Source organism: Arachis hypogaea, chromosome 15 (assembly GCF_003086295.3).
Source record: "Arachis hypogaea cultivar Tifrunner chromosome 15, arahy.Tifrunner.gnm2.J5K5, whole genome shotgun sequence".
NCBI classification, from domain to species: Eukaryota; Viridiplantae; Streptophyta; class Magnoliopsida; order Fabales; family Fabaceae; genus Arachis; species Arachis hypogaea.
Genome location: NC_092050.1, coordinates 33,781,322 through 33,801,816, shown reverse-complemented (window position 1 = coordinate 33,801,816; position 20,495 = coordinate 33,781,322). Strand labels below are relative to the sequence as shown.

The 20,495-nt window shown below is 40.7% G+C and overlaps 4 protein-coding genes across 5 annotated transcripts; 3 read left to right on the top strand and 1 right to left on the bottom strand.

Moving 5' to 3' along the window:
* The first annotated feature begins 729 nt into the window (after window positions 1-729).
* On the top strand, window positions 730-6,855 carry LOC112750163 (uncharacterized). 2 transcript variants are annotated; one of them, XR_011873370.1, is made up of 13 exons: window positions 730-1,238; window positions 1,331-1,429; window positions 1,965-2,066; window positions 2,663-2,806; window positions 3,291-3,385; window positions 3,467-3,596; window positions 3,680-3,784; window positions 4,648-4,754; window positions 4,843-4,938; window positions 5,793-5,882; window positions 5,973-6,057; window positions 6,129-6,193; window positions 6,313-6,855. XR_011873370.1 is itself a non-coding variant. In XM_025798739.3 (13 exons), the coding sequence occupies exons 1-13, from the start codon at window positions 990-992 to the stop codon at window positions 6,397-6,399; spliced, it is 1,410 nt and encodes a 469-aa protein (XP_025654524.1). In that variant the 5' UTR covers window positions 730-989; the 3' UTR covers window positions 6,400-6,855. The 2 variants fall into 2 exon arrangements, 1 of the variants encoding a protein (XP_025654524.1); XM_025798739.3 differs by having other exon boundaries at window positions 4,843-4,894.
* Window positions 6,856-7,345: 490 nt separating this feature from the next.
* Window positions 7,346-9,890, bottom strand: LOC112750162 (LEAF RUST 10 DISEASE-RESISTANCE LOCUS RECEPTOR-LIKE PROTEIN KINASE-like 1.5). Its single transcript, XM_025798738.3, has 2 exons — window positions 8,495-9,890; window positions 7,346-8,415 (listed from the first exon to the last, which is right to left on the bottom strand). The coding sequence occupies exons 1-2, from the start codon at window positions 9,767-9,769 to the stop codon at window positions 7,807-7,809; spliced, it is 1,884 nt and encodes a 627-aa protein (XP_025654523.1). The 5' UTR covers window positions 9,770-9,890; the 3' UTR covers window positions 7,346-7,806.
* A 464-nt stretch (window positions 9,891-10,354) lies between these two features.
* Window positions 10,355-13,057, top strand: LOC112750161 (uncharacterized). The gene is made up of 2 exons (XM_025798737.3): window positions 10,355-11,105; window positions 11,186-13,057. The coding sequence occupies exons 1-2, from the start codon at window positions 10,493-10,495 to the stop codon at window positions 12,703-12,705; spliced, it is 2,133 nt and encodes a 710-aa protein (XP_025654522.1). The 5' UTR covers window positions 10,355-10,492; the 3' UTR covers window positions 12,706-13,057.
* A 4,900-nt stretch (window positions 13,058-17,957) lies between these two features.
* Window positions 17,958-19,593, top strand: LOC112748292 (uncharacterized). The gene is made up of 3 exons (XM_025796516.1): window positions 17,958-18,936; window positions 19,023-19,182; window positions 19,257-19,593. Exons 1-3 carry the CDS (start codon window positions 17,958-17,960, stop codon window positions 19,591-19,593), a joined length of 1,476 nt encoding a protein of 491 aa, XP_025652301.1.
* The last annotated feature ends 902 nt before the right edge of the window (window positions 19,594-20,495 follow it).

Sequence of the window (20,495 nt, the reverse complement as noted above, 5' to 3'; positions counted from 1 at the left end):
TGAAATATGGGCAGCCAAAAAATAACCTAGTCGGGTTTAACTCCATTCTTGATATAAAGAGAACGACATAAGTACCGCAGTTACATTCTGGGATAACCCACTTCTTCTTTCTTGATCCCAAGCTTGTGCTAAAATTCAGACTCCAATTTTTAGAGTCAGTTGCATCTCTACCACTTTGCTGTTTGGAGAGTGACAAACGCTCACCACTTTCAGTCATGATTTTTTAGGGTTTACATACTAGTATTAAGAAAAGAGTGGAAGATTTCAAGTCTTGAGTACCATATCATATAACTCCAAATTCTTTGCAAAACGGCAATGTTTTAGTTCCACAAAAAATAGATAAATTGATCCCTGTCCAACTTTTTAATGTCTAGTATGGCATTTAACGGCCACATTATCATCATTAAGTGACACGTAAGTAAATTCCATTAGGTTTTAAGGCTGGAGATGATAGAAGGACAGCCATGTCTCACGATCGGGGACAAGGACCCGGACATACTACTTTTTTTTACAAGGATCGACTTGTTCTTCAATAAAATGAAAATTGACCGAATTTAAATTTTACTCCTAAAAATATTACATATGTGGATAAATAAAGTGAGATTTTTCCTTTGTCTTTACAAAAAAAAAAGTGATTTTTTTGTTTTAAAAAATATCTTTTTATTGATTAAAAAAAAGTCCTAATTAGCTACTAATTTTCCATTTAAAAATATTAAATGACTGTTTTTTTTTTTAGATACATTTAAATCACCACAAACCAAATCAAATAGTACCTAGTTCAATTCTCCTTTTCATTTTACCAAATTTTCTGATTTCATATAAATGTTTACATTGATTCCTGAATCCTGAGGCGAAGTATGAAAGTCCACGCACGAGAATTGCTTGCTTCCTGTCGTTGTGAGAGTGATGCTCTTGTGTTCCCTGATTAAACTCCAAATTCTTCATATATCAGATTAGATTTCCAAAGCGGGTGAGTGGAAGAAACATACATGGAAGGAGACGGTCTGAAATTGGCCAGATGGGGTTACGAGGTTCGAACTTCATCTGAGCCCTGCATCTCCGCCATCAACTCCTACTACCATCAGGTGATGAGCTATGGCAGAGATAGGTGTGTGATTCTTGAAGCGCTGGACCATGATAACAACTGTGTCCTGGCTAACATCTTAGCCGCTCATTTCCTTCTATCCGTTGACCCTTTTCGAGCTTCCTCTTGTCTTCTCTCCGCCAAATTGCACCTTGTAAGTTGTAATCTCTCTTCTCCTTCTTTTTCTTCAATTCCTTTCTTTTTTATTTATCTCAATAGTTGGAATTGGAATTCTGCTTGTGGCAGGAAAATGCTACATTCTATGAGAAACTAGTTTTTGAATCCATTAATTACTTGATATCTGAAGAGAGAGATGATGATGTGGCTCTTCAACTGCATTCTAAGGTAACACTTAGGTTCCCTTGAATTAGTTACTTGCTACTTATTTATGTATTACATCTAATATCAGGTATTTGTGAGATTCATTAAATGAATTTTATTCTTCGCTCCAAAAATTGGATCATATAGAATCTAGGTTTTCATACAATCATTTGGTTCATGCTATGGAATTGTGGATGCAATGTCAAAAATAGGAACTACAGTTGATACATAAGAGTTTAACACAGCTGATTATTTTGGTGACAACTGTGTGACCTGCATAGTGAGTATAGGAAAGGATGCAAACCACAAACTAATCTGAGAAGGGATTAGGCTAAGGTGAAAATAAATAGATGAGTAGCTTTTAAAAGTTTGGTATTGAAGCAGGATGCTTGGTATTTGGCTATTGCTAAAATTCTCTCCCTAAAATGGGCAATAGGGAGCATAATGCATGTTGCATATTGAATGCCTTAGTTGTTTTTGCCACTCGAATTACTTTCGCGCTGCTTTGAGATTCATCTGTATAGCTATTCAAATGATTAATGCAACCTTTTTTTTGAAGGTTCTAAAAGAGTTCCCAAAGGATCTAGTTACTCTAAAGAGAGCACAAATCTTGTGCTTCTATATGGGTCGGCCTGATCTGTCTTTGTCACTTGTTAATCAGGTTCCTTTCATATCAGAGAATATTTCTGTTAATATCTGCTATGATGTACAAACAGATCTTTTCTTTGCCATAGAAAGATACTGTTTTGTTTGTAATACATTTTTGTCTTCTAGATTATTTGCAAAAATCCAACCAAAAAAAAAGATTATTTGCAGAAAGTTGAAAAATTAAAAAGTTAATGTAAGATTTTTTTGCTTAAATATTAAATGTATATAATGGAGGACTAAAATGATATAACTATAATAACCATTAAATTGCAGTGCAGAAAAGTATAGTGTTACACAACATGATTTCCGTATTTTTGCTTTCTATGTTGAAATTGCTGTAAGATGAGAGTTTTTAAATTTGAGAAATATTTTGCCACCTATATTCAAATACCACTTGGAAGTGGGAATTTAGAATCAGCACAAATGCCTCAATCAAAATATTAAAAAGATGCCTCATTTAACTTCTATTTTTTATTCATCATCAATATGTTATCCAAACTTCAGTGTTATACCAGACATAAGGATTGGGAACATTGTATTCTTCTCATCTGAATTTTACTCTTATTATTGCCTATTGAAGGAATGCTTGAGTAGCTTATTATTTTACAGGTTCTGCCCCAAAATGAAGGAGAAAACTACTTATATGGCATGCTTGCTTTTCCTTTATTGGAGCTTGGAAAAATGAGAGATGCTGAGGAAGCTGCAAAAAAGGGACTCAACATCAATGAGGAAGACAGCTGGTCACAGCATGCTGTAGGTCAACGTATTTATTAAATGTTGGAATATGCATTGCAACTAGTATTACTGCATAATAATATCTTTTGAGAATATTGCATAATACAAAAGATGATAAGTCATCCTCACAAAGATATGAAAGTAACAAATAAGTTCTTTAAGGAGCCAATCCCTTGGTATATCATGTAAGGGAACACCATCAAACAAATCATGTGCTCTTTCAAGTTGTCTAGTTAATCATTGAGATTTTGGATTTGTTTCCATCCATCTAGGGTAATGTCTCAGAAATCCCCATCCCCCCACCCAGCAATATATTTGATGAGTCAAATAAATGAAAGCAGCAACAGAATTTTAGAGAAAGGTCAATCAATTACCATGGACTTCCAGTTTCAGATTTAGACAATAATATTTATTAATATATGTTGCAGTCAAATATGTTTTAACAAGTACTTTTTCATAAATTATGGGGTAAGTAGTATGATACTTGAATTCTGTTGTGTAGCTTTGCCATGTTCTTCAATACGAGTGCCGTTTTAAAGAAGCTGTGAACTTCATGGAAAAATGTTCACCATCATGGAGTTCTCTTTCATCTTTTATGTAAGAATTTGGTTTGATTCATTTTGACAAAGGCTTTATCTCCCATATTGTTACTCATATAAAGAATCACCACTCTTCCAGGTTAACCCACAATTGGTGGCATGTAGCCCTTTGTTACTTAGAAGGTAGTGCACCAAACCAAAGAGTGCTTGAAGTATATGACAATCATATATGGAAGGAGTTAGACAAAACTGATGCCCATGGCGCAGAGGTATGTGATTTTTTTCTGCTTATAACTATTAAATGCATCTCATTTTCTCTCTGTTGACGTGGATTTTAATTGTCTGATCATAGGTTTACTTGAATGCCGTGGGTTTGCTTTTGCGGTTGTATGTACGAGGTGAATCGGATCTCACTGATAATCGTCTCAAGGTGCTTGCTGAATGCCTAACTGATCAAGTAAGTGCATATTATATCAGTGAAGGAATTGGAATTATGATGCGTATGATGTAATGATGTGCAACTGGAAATGATAATCCATGGTAGATGTTCTGGTTCTGGTATAGCTTCTGTATAAGCTTCATGCTATGATTCACATACTTCATAATTCAAACAAGTCACTGTGTCCGTGTTGTTGATGTGTAGTGTTGGATACTTTGTAGATATTTTAGGTACTTCTAGTAATAGTTTAGTATTTTTCATACTGATTTTTCAGACCTTCCGTCAATAAATGAGTAGATGTTACATAATAATCAATCAAATAATTATAGTTTATTGTGCTTATTAATTTATATTAATCCTAGGATAACCAACTTGGGTTGATAGAGTGGTTAGCTCACTTGTCCGCTTAAGCAAGTGTCGGGAGTTCGAATCCCGCCTTGTATATGCAACAACCAATTGGTCAGTGACAAATCCTTAAATGGAGCTCAAATTCGTGACTGATTAATCCTTGTCCTTCCGAGTTGGGAGATACCGTGAGAAATAAAAAAAATATATTAATCCTAAGATTAGTATTCCTCTCTTTTGGTTAAAATTTGGTGTTTCATGTCAACTATTTTACCAATTTTTTGTTATACTAAAGTTGCATCATATCTTGTAATTTCTGAACATTGATGTAAATGTGATCATGTCCTATTATGTTGTCATCTCGTATTAGTATTCCTGTAATTGTGTTGCATTGTGTCCATATTATATTAATATTTGTGCTTCATAGGCTTTGAATATCATGTTAGAGAAAGTTTATTCTTCCATTTAAGGTAATCAATTGAAAATCTTTTGTTGAGCAATTTACATATTTATGGCTTTATGCTAAATGTTTTCAGGCAAACTGGTATCTAGAGTGGCACCTTGATGTATTGACAGTGTGGGCTTTGGCAAAATCTGGAAAATTTTCTGAAGCAGCAGATCTCCTTAAGGGTTTGAAAGACAGGTGGAAATGTTTTATTTTTCCCAAAAAATACTTGAGACACTACAATAGGATATGAGATAAAAATGGCATGTTATCTTCTTATTGTTAGGGTTTCAAGGATGAATATAAAGAAGCAACAATCAATGCAGAGAGCAATGAGGGTATGCTCCGGTTGCTGCTTCCATGAATTATCAAAATCTATATAGTATGCCCCGTTCACATCTCAATTTTCTTTTTTCTTATCCCGTTTTAGGTGTGGGGTTATCAGCCCTTCAGCTCACATTTATATTTTTTCCTTGAACAATTAGTTGGGTACTATTGAAAAAGTTCTAGGAGGACATTTAATGCATGCTCCAAAACATATATAACCCCTCATTTTTATTTAAAATACTTTAAAAAGTTAAACCCTGTGTTTTACTAATAAACTGTCTACTTTTAAATGTTCACTTGAATTAACAAAAATAATTGAAATGTATTGGTGTTAAAAACTAATTTAGAAAATTATCCGGAATCCTCTTAACTACTCTAGTTATTTTACCAACTTATTTCTTTCGTTCATTTCTTAAGGGGTATAAATGTGGACAATTTTGCTATGCCTATGTGGACAATTTTTTTGTGGAAAAATAAAATTTCAAGTGGACAGTTAATTAAAAGCAGGGTAAGTACTATATAAAAAATTATAAATAAGCGGTGTAAATGTTTTGAAGTACTCATTAGATATGGCTCTAAGAGCATATTAATATTTCCTATACTTTGATTGTAATTCTTTGGTTCTCAATTACTCTAAAAATGGGAAGACAGAAGAGTTAATGATTGTTGGATTTGAATTTCTAATAAGCCCATGTATAGCTTTGTCCTGCTTTGATGACTTTTGTGAGTAATAGAAAAGTTAAGTGCAGCAGTTTTAACTATTTACATCTCCACATATTTGATTGATTGTTTACAAAGCATTACAAAATTGATATGTATGTGGCTAAAACACCTACATAAACTGCAAAATTTGTTAACGCTATTGTTTGCTTATGATAAATTTTCTCTCCATTTCTTTGTTTAACTTAGCTTGCAGAAGCAGTTTATGCGTATGGAACAGGTAATGACAAACATGGAGTGGAATTACTAGGTCCAGATTTTGATGCCTTGGATTATAAGGTTGTACAGATCAAACCTCTATCTGAATAGTGGCTTTCCCTTTTGCTTATTGTGAAATTATTGATAACAAATGCACTTACACCTGTGAAGATAATTGGGGCATCTGATGAACAAGTTGATGTATTCAATGATGTTTGGTTTAGCATGTTGCTGAATGCTGGAGAAGCAATGAAGGGTAAAAATCTGAAGCTTCTCGAATTGTTCAAACACATCAGCTATTCTAACTCTGATCTTATTTTAACACAGCCATTGAAGCAATCGAAAAGCAAATCAAGAAGAGGGAAGGCATCCCCTTATATTGGCGAATGCTGGCATGTCTAACCCTTGTCCTTGATCCTTTTTGTTCGTGGTTCTTGAGAACAGTGCATACAAAATCTTCTCTTGCAGAATTCTTAAACTGCTGCTATTGTTTTCTGTTTCGTTTATTCAGGAGAGAGCGTACAAACTCGCAAACAGGCCAGAAGCTGAACATGCAAAGGCGAAGGCCAAGGCATTGGAGGAATTTTATTTCAACTAAAGGAGCAAGAAACAATTAATATCGTATCCGTTTCTTGCACTAATGCTACAAGTTGTTTTGTAGCTTGTAGTGGTAACCAAGTATGTAAAATAAGGCAATGTGTTAGTTAGATCCATCAGGTTAAACTTGGTGTATCATGTCGAAGTGATTTAATGGTATAAATTTACATGATGCATTATCATATATCATACACCAAATTTACACCACTGGATTACCTTAAAGGCATGATACACCAAGTTGTATATCATAACATTCTCTATGAAATAAATGTAACTTATGACAAAAGGGATACAGGCTTGCGGTGGGGTTTGATCCCCACCAATGCGAAATTTCCCATTCAATTGCATCTTAATGTTCCGCAAGGCTAGGCTGCATTAAAATAAGTAAATAAATGAATGTAACTAATCATGGATGATTTATTTTAGCTTCTTGCTTTCTTCGGGCGCTTTCAATAAATGCGTTTGCTTTTTAGACTATCTCTGCTAATTTGGATGCTACTTTGGTGGCTCGTGCCATTTCACATTGACTTTGCTTGACAAAGTTGGAGGGGATAACTACAAAAAATGAAACAAACAAAAAACAAAGGACAGAGATAAGGAAAGTGGGAGTTCAACTGTCTAATTTCTAGTGAGGAATTGAAACCGCTAATCACGGAAAAAGATTAAAACAAGTCCATTTAAGTTGACGTGAAAAGCTTGGAAACAAGACTAATAGCTTTTAACTCCGACCCACCAATATAGAAACTCCACCTCAATGGCAATGTCTTCTCGAAGTGTTACGAGTTCGGAGTTCCCACAGCAACAACCTAAAACCTTAAAGGAAAAAAAAGATGCTGTTTGCAAAATTAACCTACATGTCAATATCCTGCCAGTCTTTATCAACAGAAAAGCATAACCTTCCCTAAAGATAGCCAAGATTATAAGTAATTCGCATAAGAACACAAAAATTATCCTATAAATATAGTTCATTACTTCATTCAAGAAAGAAAAGAAGATTGATCTACAAGTATTGCGAGTTATACATTAGTACAAGCTAATGAGTATATTTACCATGAATATAAGCCTAAGACTAAGTGATGTGCGCCACTCGTTCTTCAGTCCAATAACTCCAACTAACCTTTACCAACTCTAAATCTTAAATCCCCAAACCAAAACCCTAGCCGTACCCGTACGGAGTGATTCTGACATTTCCCCCATACGTTACCACTTACCACAAGCAATGGAAGCGTCATATTAAACAAGGTCAAACAAGACCCTCGTGCGTGTGACTTATGAGTCCAACTATGACGTGGCAACAATTAAAATTAATAATTTAATAATGTTCATATCATCATAGCCATTCAAAAACGGTCACCTTCCAACAAAAGAGTCAAAGCTTCCACATGTGCCCACAACCACAAGTCCCCACTCACTCCCTTGCCACGTCAGCACGGCCTCTCACTCTTCTTAGCTCCTGCACAACCTCCTTCGAATCGGGCCGGTCATCCTTCTCCGCGGCCACGCATCGGAACGCCAGCTCCGCCACGGCGGCAACAGCGTCACCCACGGCCTTCTTATCCGCCGCAAGAACGGGGTCCACCACCTCGTCAAGCTGTCCCATCTGGATCCTCGAAACCACCATGTCTGCTAGCGCCATCTCTCTCTTGTCCCTCTTTGCATCCACCGCCTTCAGCCCCGAAATCAGTTCAAGAAGCACAACGCCAAAACTGTACACGTCACTCTTCTCGGTTAACCGGAAGGACCGGTGGTAGTCCGGGTCCAAATACCCTGGCGTACCTTGCGGCCCCGTCCACACGCACCCGTTGTTCCCGGTCGTTGTCGTTGAGCCCGCCGACGACGCCGTTTTATCTTGCAACACCAGAAGCCTCGAGAGACCAAAGTCACCGACCTTTACCCTCATATCCTTCTCCACAAAGATATTGGAAGTAGTTATATCCCTATGAACCACCGGTGGCATCACCGCAAAGTGAAGGTACTCCATTGCCATTGCAATTTGCAGCGCCATCTCCAACCTTACCTGTAACACAAAATCCCGGTCATAATGCATAGAAATTTCTTATGCTGCAATTATAACGCAAAATCTCATCTTATATTACCTGCCATTTTAGATGTACTTTTCTGTTATTACGGCCATGGAGATGGTCGGCGAGGGTGCCGTTAGGGACGTAGTCGTAGACCAGAAGCAACCCTTTCGGGTCACTGCAGTAGCCATGGAGCTTCACGAGGTTGGGGTGGTTTATGCTAGAGAGGATGAGGATCTCGTTGCAGAAGGACTTGGAGGAGAACGCTTTTCCGGCAGCGGCATTGTGGTGTTGGTGGAGGTGTTTCACGGCGACGAATCTCCCGTCGCGGAGTTGGCCGAGGTAGACGGAGCCGAACCCGCCGTCGCCGATCTTGCGCTTGGGGTCAAATCCATTCGTGGAGGACTCGAGCTCCTCGTAGGTGAATACCGGAGGGAGGAGGCTGCGGTTGTTGCGGAGAAACACGGCGGTTGGATCTTCCTCTGAGAATGGCTGTTTCCACGCACCAGCATTCCTCTTGATAAACGCAACAATTGACACAACGATTAACAGTGTGGTCAACGCAACAGCGAGGGTCAACACAGCGGTTCTGTTGGCCTTGATGAACTTGCCCTTGGGGATCCACGGCGGCGAGATGGTGGACTCAGAATGGAAGCAGATGAAGTTCTTGTTGGGGTCGGAAGTATTGAATCCGCAGAAGCCTCGGCATTGTTTGCAGCTGGTGAAGTAAGGGTCTTGAGATTGGTCCCATTGGAGTTCGATCCCGGAGAAAGATAGCATCTTGTCGAGGTATCCTAAGGGGTCGGTTTGGCAGGTAGGTTCGGAGTCCGAAGCTGAGCGATGCATGGATCCGCAGTCAGGGAGGAGCAGGTTCGGGTTTTTGATGAGGTTGCATTGCCAGGAGCAGCGGTTACAGTTTGTTGGAGGGGAACATGGGTGGAGAAAGAATAGGCGGGCACATGAAGCGTCTGGGACTCTGAAAGGAGAGGCGGAAAGGTTAATGGGTTGGTTGGGAATGGAGAGGAAGTGGGTTGAAGGGCATGATGTATTGTTGTTGTGAGGGGAGAGGATAATGGAGGAAGTGTTGGGTTTGTAGGTGAGGATGGAGAAGGTTAGGTTGTTGATGGAGATGAAGGAGTGGGGGGTGGAGCAGTGGAGTTGGAAGGAAGGGTGGCCGCAGCCTGGGGAAGAGGAGAATGGGAAGGGTAAGGGTAGGGTGGGAGCGAATGGAGGGCATGGTGTTTTTGTGGATGAGCAAGCCGTGTGGGAAGTTGTTGGTGTGCAGAAGAAGCTGAAGAAGAAGAAAAAGTAGAAGACGGAAATGGAGGAGACATGGAGGTGGGGATTCATGAATAGTGAGATGAGATCTGGTTATGGCTATTGATGAGTGAAGGGGAGGGAAGAGAGAAAGGGTAAAAAGAAAAGAATAGAATGAGACTTCAGACTTGACAGCGTCACGTGTAGCAGGGACGTAAAAATAAATATATTAGTCTATATCAAGCACAGGCCCCGGTAACACAACTTTTCAACTTTATTTTACTATCGATAAATTCAATTCAATTTAGTTACTATATAAGGCTCAATAATTTGTATATGGGAATTAGATTAGTGTTTTGCTTAGTAATGGAGGAATAGTGTGATTTACGCGATGGTGGACCTATCTTTAACACGCAGGGGCGTGGTGGCTGCGTGGAGTGGCAGGTGAGATGACGTGGCGCCGGATGAGTGAGACACGGTGGCAAAACGCAGAGGCGTGCTACCTCATCACGTGGGGGCGTGATGATGATGAGGCGGAGGAAGAACTAGCCACGCTGGCATCACGTGGGGGCGTGATGATGATGTGGCGCACCAGGATTTGGCCACGCAAGCACGTGGGGGCGTGGTGGGGTGCATCACGTGGGGGCGTGATGACGTGGCACGTGGGGGCGTGATGACACGTGGCAGTACGTGATTCGCCTGAGGCAATCAAAACGTGGGGGCGTAGTGAATGCTACCCTCTATATAAGGCAGTGCACAGCTTCATTTTCATTCTGAGGAAGTGTGTGAGTGTTCTTTGAGTGTGTTTTTGGTGTAATGGAGGGTACTACAAACTTGGTAGTGTATCGCGACGGTGAGATAATACGTAATACTCATGAGGGAGTGAGGTTTGTGAGCCAGAATCCGTTTTCGTTTGTGGTTCCATGCACCATGACGTTTATGGAACTTCAGAATGGTCTCTGCCAAAGCATGGAGAACGGAACGTTAATGAGAGTGAGCAGAATTCTGTACCGGAATCCGGTTGTAGTTTTTGGTGGTCTAATACAGTTTGATACCATGCCAATTACTGACGAAGTGACTATGCATAATATGTTTCAAATTCACCGGCAGACGCAGATGCGACAGCCACATATTGAGCTGTATGTTGAGTTTGAAACCGTAGAGGCGGAAGGGATTCAAAATGAATTAGAGGTGGAGGATGATAGAGCAGCAGTGTACGAGGGAATGAATAGTGACAGCGAAGAGGACTTCGAAGCTACTTATGAAGCCGGCGACGAAGACGAGGATGGTGATGTGGGAGTTGAGAAAGCAGCTCATAATGTAGTGGTTCACCCATCGATTAGTCAACCGATGAACGTGCCACCTTTTATGCGTGAGTTGGATCTCGACGCCATGCATGCACCGGAGTTTCCGGAATATTCAAACATAGGTACGTGATGACCAAATAATATGTTATCTTTAATATATACTTTGGATTGATTAGTAAACGATGATGGGCACTTTCTGTAGGCGTTCCTGATCCCGAGGACGGAGAGTTCCGGATTGGAGTGGAATACAGTTCTAGAAAGTCGGTCGTGGCAGCAATTAGAAGTTACACTATCGCTAGAGGAGTTGACTACGAAGTGTATGAGTCTGAGCCACAAACGTTCTATGCAAAGTGCAAGATGTACGGGCGTGGGTGCGACTGGCTTATTCGAGCCAGCTTGATACGGAAAAAAGGTTGTTGGGAGATACGCAGATACAACGGTAGGCACACGTGCACAACTGGAGTGATTTCACAGGATCATTCCAAGTTGGACTCGGACACAGTTGCTGAGGCTATAAGGCCATTGGTCGAGACTGACCCGTCCATAAAGGTGAAAACTATAATAGCCGAAGTCCAGTCAAGGTTCAACTATACCATCAGTTACCGAAAGGCTTGGTTGGCAAAACAGAAGTCCATAGCGAATGTTTTCGGTGATTGGGAGGAGAGTTACCAAGCCTTGCCGTGGTGGCTCTCGGTTATGGTTCAGAAGATTCCTGGGTCAGTTGTGCAGATAGAAACACGCCCACTCTACAATGGGAATGAAGAGGCTCAAGGGGTAAAAATACTTCATCGCGTATTTTGGAGTTTCAATCCATGCGTTAGGGCATTCAGGCATTGCAAACCCCTAGTACAGGTTGACGGAACACACCTATATGGAAAGTACAAAGGTACACTTCTGGTAGCTGTTGCACAAGATGGGAACCAGAACATTGTGCCTATTGCTTTTGCTTTAGTGGAGGGGGAGACAGCTGATGCGTGGCACTTCTTTCTAAGGAATCTGCGAATGCATGTTGTTAGAAAAGATGGTGTGGGTATGATCTCGGACCGGCATGAGTCAATTCGGGCAGCGGTAAATCGTTCCGGAAGTGACTGGCAACCTCCAAGAGCATGGTGGATGTTTTGTATAAGGCACATCGGCAGCAACTTCCTACGCGCATTCAAAGTCCCTCACTTGCAGAAGCTTGTGGTCAATATTGGGTATTCAAGAACGGTGGAGGAGTATAACATCAACTATAAGAGGTTGGAAGAGCGAGGTGAGGCATATGCCAGGTGGTGCGATGCCATTGGGCTTAGACATTGGGTATTGGCATTCGACGAGGGACATCGTTGGGGCCATATGACGACGAACCTTGTCGAGTGCATTAACTCAGTGTTGAAGGGTGCCCGTAATCTACCTGTGTTGGCACTAGTTCGAGCAACATATTATCGGTTAAATGAACTTTTTGTGCGGAAGAGTGTTGAGTCTTACGAACGCAAACGTGCGGGACATACTTACTCCGTATTTGCACAGCAGCGGATAGAGGCAAGTATGCAACAGGCTGGGAATATAGTCGTGCACCGTTTTGACAGACGGAATGAAGTATTTGAGGTGCGCGAAATGACTAGTGGAAAGGTGTTAGTCGTTGATCTTGCACGACGTACGTGTGACTGTGGGCACTTTCAGGTAGAACGAATACCATGTCGTCATGTTATTGCTTGCTGTGCTAACCAGCGAATCGATTAGCACGTGTATGTGCATGACGTGTACAGGATGTCAGAAGTTCGTAAGGTATATAAATTTGAGTTCTCACCGTTAGGTGATGCCGAGACATGGCCTCCGTATGAGGGACCCACATTGGTCGCTAATCCCGACTTGAGGCGAACGTCAAAAGGTCGACCAAAATTGACCAGATACTTGAACGAAATGGACTCACGCGACATGCGTGGTCCTCGGATATGCCGTCTCTGTGGTGCCCAGGGACATAGTCGGAGTCGATGTCCTCAGCGTGCCGGATCGAGTGGTGGGGGGGAATGACTTTTATTTTCATTGTATTTGTATTTTTGAATTTGCACTTTTATAATAAATTTTCTTTCTTGTCTAAGTCGTGTTTGAATTTTTAAATTTGATATTATCCGTTGATGGTTAAGAACATGATAAACACAGAACATTACAATACATTGAAACATAGTATGAAATAACATTTACTGCCTTACTGAAAGAAACATACATATTTTAACTACAGATAACATCGACCAACATACAGAACATTAAAATACATTGAAACATAGTATGAAATAACATCGACCAACATACAGAACATTAAAATACAGTGAAACATACTATCAAATCTTAAAAACCCAACCCGATGCTCACTTCTTACGACCCATCCAGTGCAATGCCTTATCCATCATGCTAAGACCTGGCTTTGACGGAGTATACCTATCAGGTGGATGTCGCTCCGTCCGAAGGTCATATGGGTGACCTGCAACTGGGTCACCCATACCTGTCTCTACCCGAGGTGCCGACCCACCCGCCCCTGCTGGATCTGCTGACCCACCCGCCTCTCCTGGATGTGCCGATCCACCTGCCTCTGCTGGAGCAGATGCACCGGGGTTGTACTCGTCAACAAGTGTGTATGTTCGCCGAAGGAATCCACTATCACACGATGCACCTTCCGACGTGTGGTCGGAAGCAGGATGCTCCAAACCATGGCTCATACCAACTGATGCCCCACGTGGATCAGCTGTACCCGACGGTAAATGCAGAGCACTAAAATCTGACCAACCACCCAAACTATCATTGGCCCAATTCTGTAGTTGTTGATCTCCGTGACCGCCGATGGAAAAGTCGAACCAATCATCAGTACCGGCTGGAATCGTCAGTACCGGCTGAGAGTGCTGCGAATGGTGGCTGGATGCACTTTGGTCCTGTGGCTGAGAGTGGTGGCTGGATGCACTATGGTCCTGTGGCTGAGGTGGCTGTGGTACATAATAAGGAACCGGCTCAAACACTGCATGCTGAGGTGGCTGAGGTGGCTGAGGTGCAGGTGCATGAGGAACATATGCCGACAATCTCAGCAGATGTCCGAATGAGCGCACGTACCAATCCCGATACTCCGGGGTCGGTATGAAGTCCCATGTCGGAAGGGGGTGTAGATCCCGCATACGAGTGTTTCGCCTGTTGCCCCACTCCACTATCCAATCCCCAAGCAAAACTGTCCAGTCATAAAGCTGCACTCCGCGAAGAGCCATGCAATGCTGCTCTAGTGGAATGTCCCTAGGTGCTCGCGGTGGGGGCTGTAAGAACCCAAACTGACGCATCACTCGATCCGCAGGGTGCCACTCGATACACTCAAACGACAACAACGGAGCAACGATATCACACACATCAAGATGTCTGTGTAACTCGACGGGAATGTTCATTCCCTGGTACGGCCGCCACTCAAACTGCCACAGATAATTCGAATGTCAGAACCATAACATTAATCTTTGGATCTAGCATTCATTAAAACCATAAATAGTTACCTCCTGCATGTAATCTATATCAACCCTAAATGTCACAACAGTCTTCTCCAACCACGCTGTACTCCGATCCGCATGACTCCACCTGAAACATGATACAATGAAAAAATCTATGTCAGTAACCGTAACTGAAACATGCATAATGAATATATTGTCCGACAAGAACCATAAATATTTACCTCATGGCAACTGGTATCTCAGCAGGTGGAAGGATATGCCTCGGTGCGGGTGAAATACACGGCATTCGCTCCCATGCCCAAACAAACAACAGGTTAAGAGGACCATCCATCTCCTTCGTATCATATCGTGATGCACGGCATAGTGCTCGGTAAAGATGAGCCAGACATGCTGAACCCCAACTATAAGTATGGATCCGCTCGAAATCGCGAAGCAATGGTAGATACTTCGCATGGGCATATGCGGTCGACTTATCTGTGAATAGAGTCGACCCTAACAGACAGAAAATCTGACATCTCACGTATCTCCTTATGGACTCTTCAGTGTCCAACAGCTCCGCATCTCTGACACTTCGAACCCAACCGAGCTTTATATAGGATTTTGAATTACGACTGAGAACCGGTTGACGACCGAATATTTCCATGCTGTGACTCTGAACGAAATCACTACTACTGTCAGTCCATCCACTCACGGGCTCTCCATCAATTGGTAAGCCAAATATATGTGCGACATCCTCCAATGTCACCATAACCTCACCCACCGGCAACACAAAAGTGTGAGTCTCCGGCCTCCACCTTTCAACCAGAGCAGCTAACAACGGGTGAGATCCTCTTATCATCCCAATCCTAGATACGTGGTAGAATCCGGTGACACGTAAGTAGTTTTCAACCCTCGGGTTCCAACTCTGTGGCGGATCCAATTTACGCACCAACAAATTTCTGTTCGGCTGCATCAATAAAATTATATTTGTTATATTACCTATAAATATGCATGTATTATTAATAAACAAATATTAATAATAATATTTACATATTTATTTACTTCATTACAAACAAGCTATATATTTTTTTTTCTGATATTTATTTATTTATTACTTTAACAATGTATTAAACTTTTGAATTTGGTCAACATTTATATTATTTATTTATTTTACTATATATGGTATTATTTTTATATTTTTGCCGTAAAAAAAATTTTTTTTTTTAAAAATTTTAAATTTGTCGTATTATAAAAAAATATTGTATAACAATTAACTAATTATACACAAAAAAAGATTATATTTAAAATTAAATTAAATAACAGCAAATTAATTTTTTTTTTTATTTTTATAACAGCAGAATAATTTAAAATTAACAAAAACAAACTAAATAAATAACATAAAAAACAGAAATAAAAATAAAAATACACAACCCTTCCGAGCTTATAATTTAGCAACTTACATAGATTGGATGATCCAAATAATTTACAATATGTTCCTCTGGAGCTTTATAATCACGAACCATTCTTTAAAATAAAAATAAAATAATATTTTTTTTTCTTCCCTTTTCCCTTTTTTTCCAGCTGGGAACGGTGAGCAACAACAACACAGCCCTCCTTGGAAGAACACTTCTCAGCTGCTTATATGGAGAAACATTAAGCTCTCCTGCCCACTCTCCATAAAATGCATAAGGCTAGCTTCCTTCTTCGTTTATATAGAGCTTCAAGCTCTCCAACCTCTGCTGCATGCTGTTTACCGGGGTGATACATGTCCCCTGCATGCCAGCAGCTTCAGCACGCCCCCCCGTGGTGCATCGGGACTCTGCCACGCCAGCTCCACCACGCCCCTGCGTGGTGCCAGTCGCTGCATGTCGGCCACCTCAGCACGCCCCCGCGTGGTGTGCCACGACGGATTCCGGCCCCGTCATCTCGCCCCTGCGTGGTGAGACACGTTGAATCCTGGCTTGGTCACCACGCCCCTGCGTGTTGACCACCACTTCCACCATCGGGTAAATCCCCCCATCCCCCAATATTCTCCCAATACACCAACACCTTTTCCATAAGAATAATAATTTCCGACTATATAAGCCTATTTTTTTTTTTTTTGGGTTATGCTAGGTGGTTGATTTTTTTTATATAATTTAGTATTGTGAGTTATCCTGGGTTATGATGATTAGGGGTGAATTACACTGTTATGATGGCGTTATTTTCAGGAATCTTTGGGGGGGGGGAGGGGATTGGACCGTCCGATTTCATGCAGAGGAAAAGAAACACAAATCGGACGGTTCACAAATCGGACGGTCCGATTTGTGTGAGGCAGATATTTGATTTGCATGAAATTGGATCCACCGATTTTTGGTTGTCCAATTTTTTAAATCCAAGAGTGCACTAATCGGACATATTGATTTCTGGGGAAAATTTTTTTTTAATCCAGGAGTGCACCAATTGGACCCAACGATTTGTGATGCGCAAAAAATTTGAAATGATAGGACGCGATCAGTCCATCCGATTTGTTTGTAAGTGCATACATAAACCCAAAAAAAATCACAGAAACCCCATTTCTTCATCGTGTGTCTCAACTCATGTTCTTCCTCTTCTCTCATTCTTCTCCTTCATTCTTGCAGAATAAATTTTAGTGAGATTGAGAGTAGTTAAGTACGTATAGTGTTATGGATGATAGAGTTGTGTTGAAAATTTATTGTTACGGGCAGATTTTATTACAAACATATGAGGGAGTTCAATTTGTGTGTGAAAATCTATTATATGTTATTATTCCGTTCACATTGTCATTTGAGGAATTGAAATGTGCGATTTGTGAGAAGGTAGATTCTCAAATATCTAGGAGAATATCGTTTATTTTGTACAGGTATCCTTTATCTGTGTTTGGTGGGTTCGTTCAATTTCAGACCAAATACGTGACGGATGAAACGAGTATGCATGAAATGTTTTCAATGTATATGGAAAATCGCCACCGAATATCGTGCATTGAGTTGTATATTGAGTTCGAGCAATCTGAAGCGGACCGTAATATTGAATTGGAAGATTATAACAGTGAAAGCGAGGAGGAATTTGAAAGTAACTATGAGATCGTTGGTTCAGGTGAAGACGAAGATGAAGCTGATGGCGCCATGAACGCAGATGTGGCAGAAGTTACAAATGCACCAGTAAACCCGCATCCGTTTCAGGAGTCTTCTTTCATGCAGTCGTTGGATTTGGAGGCTATGCATGCACCAGAATTTTCTTAATATATGAATGCAGGTATGTAAAGAAATATAGTTTTGTGATACTCTGAAGTAGGAGATTAATAAGGTCAGATGAGTAATATATGTGTTATGTGGATAGTAATTTGTGACCATAGCATTTGATTACTTTATTAGTTAATAATTCTTTAATATGAATTATATTTAGTTGTTTTTTACATAAATAGAATAGCGAAAAAAAAAGACTATTATGATCATACATGGTAAAATGTGTTTATCAATTGTGAGTTGTAATAAATGATTTATTAATGATTACATAATAAATGATTTATTATTTATGATGTATGCAACGCTTCCTGTTGTGGCGGATGGTGAGTTCACGGTGGGGATGGAATTCAGTTCAAGGGAGGCAGTAATCAAGGCAATGAAAGATTATACCATCCATAGAGGTGTAGACTATCGGGTATATGAGTCAGAACCGACGACATTCTATGCTAAATGTTGGCTGATCAGGGTTACCAAAATGCAGAAGAAGTATTGTTGGGAGATAAGGAGGTACAATGGTAATCACACTTGTACCAGGTCTACTATTTCTCAAGACCATTCGAAGTTGGATTCCAAGACAGTTGCAGAAGCAATTAAGCCGTTCGTAGAGGTTGACCCGTCTATAAAGGTGAAATCAGTCATTGCTGAAGTCCAGTCAGAATTTAACTACACCATCAGTTATCGTAAGACTTGGTTAGCAAAGCAGAAGGCGGTGGAATCAATTTTCGGAGGTTGGAAAGCATCATATGAAGCTTTGCCCATATGGTTTGAGGCCATGTGTCACAAGGAGCCATCACCAGTGGTTCACTTTGAAACAATGCCTGCGTACAAGGGGGATGATTTGGTTCCTGATATACGTGTACTACATAGAGTCTTCTGGAGTTATTACCTTTGTATAAGGGCCTTCAGACACTGCAAGCCAGTGGTGCAGGTGGACGGGACTCATTTGTATGAAAAATACAAGGGTTGTTTATTGGTTGCAGTCTCACAAGATGGTAATAACAACATCGTGCCTATTGCATTTGCTATAGTGGAGGGAGAGACTTCTGATGCATGGTACTTTTTTCTAAGTAACTTGCGTCAACATGTGGTGACACGTGATGGTGTGGGATTTATCTCTGATCGACACGATTCTATTAGGTCAGCTATTGATTGGAGTAATGGGACTTGGTCTCCTCCTAGAGCTTTCCATATGTTTTGTATCCGGCATATTGAGTCGAACTTCTTGAGGAAGTTCGAGGCACCTTACTTGCAGAAGCTTATTGTCAATATTGGTAAGTTTGAATACAATGAACTTTGAATTTATTGTAAGTACGATTGAATAGAATGGTGTTCATAGTTGATTGTTTCTTTTTCATAGGATATTCGAGGACGATTAGGGAGTACCAGATGCGCTATGAACGATTAAAAGAACGGGGTGAAGCTTACACCAACTGGCTTGATCGGATCCCACGTGAGCAGTATGCTTTGGCATTTGATGGTGGATACCTATGGGGTCATATGACCACCAATCTTGTGGAGTGCATCAACTCTGTCTTAAAGGGTGCATGCAATCTCCCGGTCATTGCGCTTGTTAAGGCTACATTTTTTACAGACTGAATGAGTTGTTCACTAGGAAAAGAGTTGAGGCTGAGGCTCGAATTAATGCTGGACTTGTGTTTTCTGAGATGGTGACCTCCAAGCTGCATGCAAATCAACGAGCATCGAAAAACATACAAATTAGCTGTTTTGATAGAGAAAATGAAGTCTTTGAAGTACATGAGATGCCTAGTGGGGTTGAGTATGCAGTTAACCTACGCCAATATCGGTGCGACTGTGGTAAATTCCAGGTTGACCGAATTTCGTGTCGACAAGTGTTTGCTTGTTGTGCAAATCAGCGGTTGGATTGGCAAGTGTACGTTCATGATGTATACAAGATGGACGAAGTTTAATGAGTATACAGGGCTAGGTTTAGACCACTGGAAAATCCTGCAACGTAGCCTACTTATTATGGACCTCGATTCGTTGGCAACCCGTTCCTCAGACGGGTAGCCAAAGGTCGGCCTAAGATGACCCGCTTCTTGAATGAGATGGACACTCGTATGTTGCGTCGTCCTAGGCGATGCAAGCAATGCGGTGCCGAGGACCATAGTCGTAGTAGATGTCGTCAAAGAGCTGGTCCAAGTGCAGGTCCAGCCAAAGAGTAGTAGTTACTTTTGTTACATTTTATTTGAATTTACATTAATGTACGACATTGACATTTGAATTTACCTTTTCGTACTTGTATTCATTTCAAACCTAATTAACATACTCAATAATTAAATAGTAATAACAACCTAGTTAACAAAATATTTACAACTTAATTATTAAATAGTAATAACAACTTAATTAACATAGTCCATTACAAAAGAGTTACAAGAACTTAGTTAACACAAACAATCCATGCAACTTAAATGACAACATCAAACACTTTATTTTCTCGCTGCCCACTTCATATCTTTGTATAACTTTTTACACTTCTTGGCAATCCTGTTAAAAGCGGATGGTGTATACCGATTCGCACTCCGACGTGGAAGATCAGCTCTAAGGTTGTAACATTTACCTTTTTCACTTGTGGCCGTACCTATCGAAACACAACATATGTAGGATGCAAGTAATCATATGGCACTTCATTATGTAATACAAATATTCAGGATTCTTGTTTACTAATATTCCACCTTAAGTCGTACCATCGTAATATCGTTGACTTATGACTCAAGTATAAGGATCTGTATATTAGGGTGTTACATTATGGTATCAGAGCAGTTCATCCTCGTGAGCCTGAGGGATGGACTGCTTATGCTTCAATGTGTAC